Raw genomic sequence first — 6,505 nt, 5'->3', positions numbered from 1 at the left:
ATGAGTGTTTGTGTAGAGGCATTTGAGGCCTCCTGTAGATGTGTGACTTCCCAGTGAAAGGATTTGTTGGCAGCACTTTGGCATTGCCAATGCATTCCCACTTCAGCAGTGGTACCCTTAACCTGAAAGAGAGCTTTTTACATGCATTTAAATACACTGGGGTATATGTCACACAATAGGATTTGGTCACTATCTAGGCCTCTCCTAGAGAAAAGTGCCAGATTATATATATTGGGTCAGGCTGACTAGAGATGGTCTGTGACCGCATCTAATACAGTGGCACCAACCAACACAGGAGGCTGTCTTTGGAATCCCTGGTAGAGTTTAAACCATTGGAAATCCCCAGGAAGGGGGTCACCATCTATCCACTTGAATAGGAGGATGGATAGGAGGGGAAGCTGGCACTTTTGTGGTACTCCTCTGTGAGCTAAGGATCTTGTAAATGCCAGTTTACTGCTGATAAGCAACATGATTGCAATATCAGTGTGTATTGGAGAAGGCTTTCATTTGTATGTCCTCTACTCATGCTGGCCTCAGTGGTGAAATCCTATACATTGACAAGTTGCAGGATTAAGCTGCATCTTGTGGTTTTGCCCTTTCTTTCATATTACTGCTATTGCATTGAAGCTGAGAGAAATGTCTTTGAGTGTTACAAGGTTAAGAATATTCCCAGGGGCAGTGAAAATATCCATTGTGTAAGACTTTAAAAAAGGAAAAAATACTCACCACTGCATGGACAGCAGAGGATTCTGAGCTGGTAGGAAATTGGTCCCTGTCAATTAACTGCAGGGATCAGTTTCCCTCACGTTTTTCCATTAGTTGCCCACTTTTGAATCTCCACAGACTTTGTGGAATGGTGTTTTAATCACTGAGGGAACTGATGATGTGCCTTTTGCCTAGAGGTTGATGGTAGTGACTAAAAACTGTCAAACTCAGTAGTCACAGGATATTATCATGTGATGCTTGTTTTACTGGCCGCTCTGAAAGTACGTGTCTGTGGTATCATCCTGATTGGACAGGTGTTCACACCACAATAAATTCTTCATTAGGCATCTTCTGTGATCATCAAAAAACTGAATGGGCCACAATGCAGCCTTAGCTTTGTGACAGTCACTCTGTATTGGGACTGAAACAAATTGGTGGGGCTATCCTATATTACCTCTGTTATGTGGATGAATTAAGGTTAGTCTCCAGCACTGTCAGACACCTGTTGACATCCAGTTTGCAGCTTGCTAGAGCCTAAATTCTGAAAGGCCACATTGTTGTCTGTCTTCTTGATGACTGTGTTAATTCTTTAACTGTATTAAGTATGTTGTACATGTTTTTCTTTTAAAAAGGTATGAGAAGGAAAGCCACAAATCTCTCTCTCAGTGCTGGCAGCACAAAAAGGTCTTTTTCAGGTAATAAAGTAACCATCATTTCCTACCAATAATCATTAATTCATATTGTCAGGAAATCCAGACTCTCAGCATGCAAAGGTTTATAATTAGTGCTAATTTGAATAAGGCACAGTTGTTCCCTTTAACTGTCACTATCCACCCTTCAGTAATTCCCTGCATTCCCCATTCATTGCATGTTCATATGCAAAAAGGGATGACGGTTTTGTATGGCCACTGTACATAGTTATCACACTGGTTTGTAAGCAGCTGCTTTCTTAATACCATCCTAGATGTTCACATCTACATAGTTACAGATCAGGAAGAAGCAGCTTGTATACTCAAGTTAAACTGTAACTCCACTATGTATGTTGTAGGTTCTGCAGCCTGGACTCAGCGTATGGTGTTTTCTGCATCTACTCGTCCCAGGGATTACCAGCAGCATCTTTTGATTCCTGATCCTAAAGGTAGCAATGTAACAGCAGGAACCACTCCAAGGCCAAAGACTGTGAGTAATGGTGGATTTATTAACAGGAGAATGGAGTAGGGCTTAGTTAGGGATGCTGTTAGATATCATTAATAGGTTCCTTCAGAGGGGTGCCTTTAAGTCATGGAATGGGGAAGATGAAATAACTGCAGACTTCTTATACCTGACTGCTGTCACAACAACACTCCCAATTCACTGCTAACTAGATTATAGGGATTTGGTGGGCTTCTAGCAGGCAATGTGCCAGGGAGGACTTCCTAGAAGATACTGGGCCCATGCAGGCCTAGGGATCACTTTGTAGAGCAGGCTTGGTTGCTGAATGTGGCAAATCCTGTCATGAACCAACCTGTTCCACAAGCCATCCCTACTGCCACAACCCACTTTTTCTTTAGCTTTGGGAGCACCAGGAGAAAAATGTGGGCCCACAAATGAAGTCTGGACAGGGAGCAGAGCGAGAGGCATCTGCCTGTACTTAGGTCTAATACAGGTGTGTCTATTCAGAGTTCAGTACTGGAGCATTACAACCAAATCACTTACACTTACAGGTGCCCAGCAGATGGAGGGAGAGAGGGGTGGATACTCTCTTTCCAGATCTGCCTGAAAACTCTCACCGTGCCATCCTCCTACAGTTGCATGAACAACAGCTGGCTCCAAAGTGAAGCAAAATGGATTTTTAGTTAGATGAGAGGGCTCTGGGTTTACAGAGCCAAAGGGATGTACAAATACCTAGCAATGTGTGCTCTGACAGACAGCCCTTTGCTAGCATGAGCTGGCAGTTGATGGAGTCATTTTGTGTTATAAACAACGTATGTATCTGGCAATAAAATGGAGATCTATTGGAACACTACCCACACTCACTGATCTTCTATGACATTTTTAGTTACGTGTTGGAGCAAATCATTCTAACAGTCAGTTGTGTGGAGGTGGTGAACTTCATTTCCTTTTGTGGCTTAGTGGGTAGTGGTGTGAATGGACAGGGTACCAGCAAGTCTGTTTTGTATCAGATTAGATGGGAAAGTTTGCTTTGTTTCACAATAGTAAGCTTGCAGTATAGCAGCGCTAACTGAATTCTGAATATAAACACTACTGTTTTTTTGGTGAGGATACTTTGAACCCTGTCATAATTGCAGAGAATGAAATCCATCACCACCTTAGCGCTGTTTGCTAAACAGCAGCTCTTTGCCATTAGAAGTTGCTGGGCTACAGACTAGTATACAGGGAACCTTTTCATAAGGCAAACTGACTTGTTGTTCATCCTGGCTTTATTATAACACTAGGTCAATTTTCTGAGGTTTAAATTAAGAAATTTGGTTTGTAATCACCAGGGATCTGGGTTTTCCATTACTGTGGAAAAAATGTGGATTTTCCTATTTAAAGGACAAGACCATGGGAAATAGAGGGTTCCCCTTGCAGGCTGGCAACCTTCCAGCCTGCAAGTTGCTGCTTGGGGCTGCGGGGAGTGGGGGGGGGATTGGAGGCAGGGGGTGCCTTGTGCATGTGCACACACACATGACCAGCATACAGCCAGGTGGCATGGTGGGAACAGCCTGGGCACCTGGATGCAGGTAAGTCTATGGGAGTGGGGGGTTGGAGGGCCAGGGTTTGGGGACTGTCCGGGGGGATGGGTGTGCATGGGGGGCAGGGTGCCTGCCAGTGCTGGGGGAAAGTGTCCAGGCACTAGGGCTGCGGTGGGGTAGGGGGGGCTGGGGCAGCACTCGGTGTCTCCAGCAAGCCCAGCTGTGTACTGTTGCCAGCTGTGCCCACCCAGAGGCACCTGTCCCTCCAGTGGGAGAAGGGGGTGCCCTTTGGGAATGGCAGAGAGCTGCGTGGCTGGGTTGGTGGCATTAGGGACCCATGCCTGTGCTCTCAGGGGTAGGGTGGGACAGCAAGGAGATGTTGCCCAGTGTGTGTGTGGGGGGGGGGCATAGCCAGGTTGCCTGGCACAGTAGGGGAGTCCCAGCCTGGGGCAGGGGGTGCCACAGGCCTCTGCTGCTTCTCCCTCCAGCCCATGCTGGGGTCGGACTTACTCTGCCTCTCAGACTGGGCAGGATGGGGCCTGGAGCCCTACTCCTGCTGCCTGCAATGTGGCCAGGCCACAGCCATACTCCACTTCATGCTGCTGCTGTGGAGTGTGGCACTGGTCCTCCCTGCTATGCTGCAGCTCCAACCCCAGCCTGCAGTGCAGGGCAGTGTGTGGTTCCCCAGCCACTGCTTGTGGTTACATATGAAGTGCACTGCATACACCTCATGGTAGAGGCTGTCCCTGCCATGTCCCCACAGACCACTGTCCTATGAGTCCATGTGGGCCTGGGTGGGGTGGGGGCAGCTGGGGCCCCCCTCCAGCAGGCCTGGAGGCTGCTGGTCAGGAGTGAGGGGCACCAGCAAGGACAGGGAGCTGCAGGTTGGGAGTGAAGGGTGCCAGCATGGGTGGGGGCAGGAGGGCTAGGAACTGTGGGTTGGGAGTGAGGGGCTCTGGTATGGCCAGGGGGAACTGGGTCAGCAGTGAGAGGCACTGGCAGGGCTGGGCTGGGGTGGGGCAGTGGCTTGGGAATGAGGGGCAACAGCATGGGTAAGGGCAAGGCACCAGCACATCAGGGCTACTCACAGTGCCACAAAGCAGTAAGGGGAACAGCTGCAGCTGGACCTGCATCCTGGTGAGCAAAGGGGGCAGGGAGAGCTCTGATAAAAAACCAAAATCAAATGCCAAAATATATAGGTATTTAGAATTTATTTTATTATAATGATTGAGGCACTGGTAGATTTACAATTTTAAAAGTAATTTGGAAGCCTATCTATAAAGCATTGTGTTAAACTGATACAGGATTTGGATACTGATATGTATGGGTGTTTCATTATAATTGCAGAAAAACATGGATTTGGGGGTTTTTAGTCAGAGAATTGGGAATTTTTATCAGAGAATTTGCCATTTTTAAAACGGAGAAGACCAGGATCCCTGGTTGGCACTTGCTACTTCTTGCAGTCCAATGCCACCCCTACCAAGATGAGTGGAGGTGGAAAACCAGCTGAGGGAAGTCATGCCTGTTTCTATTCCTGGTGTGGGGGAAAGAAGAGAAAAATAAAATAAAGATACCAGCTATCTTTCAGAGCTGTTTAATGAATAAACATCTCTGTGGCTGTAGAGGATAGGACTAGAAGCAATGTCCTCAAGTTTCAGTAGGGGACATTTAGGATGGAGATTAGGAGGATCTCTCTCAAGCACTGGAACAGCCTACCTAAAGAAACTGTAGAAATCACATTCTTGGAAGTTTTCAAGAGCCAGTTGCTGGACTAAAATGACATTGTAAGGTCTCTTCCAGCCCTACTTTCCTATGAACTTGTCTCCAAAGCCATAGTGACATTTTTCTCCGAAGAGGGGTGGATTAGGGACCTACTCTTCCCTTCAATTAGGCAGTTTTTAATTGAAATATTCATTGTTTCCCTCACCCTTCATTTAGCAGCAGCTGCTTAGTTCCTTTTGCAAGAATGCTTTTCTTGATCCTGTTGGAAGGGAACAGCTGGGTTCTGCTACAGGAGTATCATATGAGGATGTCCAATATCCTAAACTTAATTAAAGCAATCAGACCATGCAAAACTGAGTTCAATTGCACAGTTCTTCCATTTAACAATAACTTGAACAGCTATAACAAGGTATGTCATACTTCAGCAAGAGTGTCACTAACTGATGCATTATTCACTAATGAATTGCCAAGCAAACCTGACTGCAGTTTAGTGGTTGAATATATTGACTTGGGACTGTCCAAACTTCCAATTAAAACAAGCTACACTTTCATTAAGTGGGAGTCATTCTCTTGCAGTTCTACTGGGTTTGGATTAAGTCTGGTGCTGATAAATATTTATATGAGTGACTTGGAAACTAAACATAAATGTAAGATAACATGAGCAGTAGAAGGGTAAAATATAGAGCAGGCATGCAGTGCTATCAAGGCTGTTTGGTTAGGGTGGGTGCCCAAGCCATACATGTAGGATCAGGGGTAGAAGGAGAACATTGAATGCAGGAGTATAGTACTTCTCCAGTGGACAAGCAACTCATGATTTGCTGTCAGTGCAATGCTGTGACAATTCTTGGTTATGTAAATAGGAGAGCAGTATACATAGTTTAAGAGGATGGTGAAAATACCTGGAAATAGTGAGGAGCCAGAAAAATAACTTAAGCACTGGGGGGAAGAAATGCCTTCCATTGATAGTATGATTAATCAGGTTAGTTTATCAGGCAATCATTAAGGTGACTTCATTAGGGTGTAACTTTTTAAAACCAGCATTTTCTGTTATCAAACAGGCTCTTCAATAACTACGGGTAAAGGTAAAACTGGATGAAAGTGGAAGCCAAATTATTTAAAAAACAAAAACAAACCCAAAACAACCCCTGCCCCCAACCACTGGAGCAAGCTGTTGTAAGGAAGTGCTGAATTCTCTATTCTTTGCTGCCTTCAAAACAGACTTGAATGCTTTTCTGGAAGATGTTTCCAGTCAAATACAGAAGGAATGAGTGAGTGAAGTTTCTGTAACTGCCTCTAGATCAGTTCAAAACCACATACTTAATGACAGTGTTACTTACAGAATCTAAAGAGCAAAACATGGCTGGAAGTAAATGTTTGACAAGCCTACACCAATTAGTTTTTTA

General features: G+C 45.4%; 1 protein-coding gene across 4 annotated transcripts in view; it reads left to right on the top strand.

Annotated features, from left to right (window-relative positions):
* Positions 1 to 2,707, top strand: part of LOC109299620 (transmembrane protein FLJ37396) — a 218,140-nt gene extending 215,433 nt beyond the window's left edge. For 3 of the 4 annotated variants that reach the window (XM_019520117.1, XM_019520115.1, XM_019520113.1), the window contains 3 exons: positions 1,338 to 1,400; positions 1,754 to 1,884; positions 2,409 to 2,707. In XM_019520117.1, coding sequence (XP_019375662.1) covers positions 1,338 to 1,400; positions 1,754 to 1,884; positions 2,409 to 2,522 — 308 coding nt within the window. In that variant the 3' untranslated portion in view covers positions 2,523 to 2,707. The remainder of the gene's footprint in view (positions 1 to 1,337; positions 1,401 to 1,753; positions 1,885 to 2,408) is intronic. The other variant, XM_019520116.1, reaches the window with a different exon arrangement.
* The last annotated feature ends 3,798 nt before the right edge of the window (positions 2,708 to 6,505 follow it).

This window comes from Gavialis gangeticus, unplaced genomic scaffold (genome assembly GCF_001723915.1).
Source record: "Gavialis gangeticus isolate Ggan-Ray unplaced genomic scaffold, GavGan_comp1, whole genome shotgun sequence".
Classification (NCBI taxonomy): Eukaryota; Metazoa; Chordata; order Crocodylia; family Gavialidae; genus Gavialis; species Gavialis gangeticus.
Note: the sequence above shows the minus strand (reverse complement) of the source record. Positions and strands in the feature narration are given on the sequence as shown.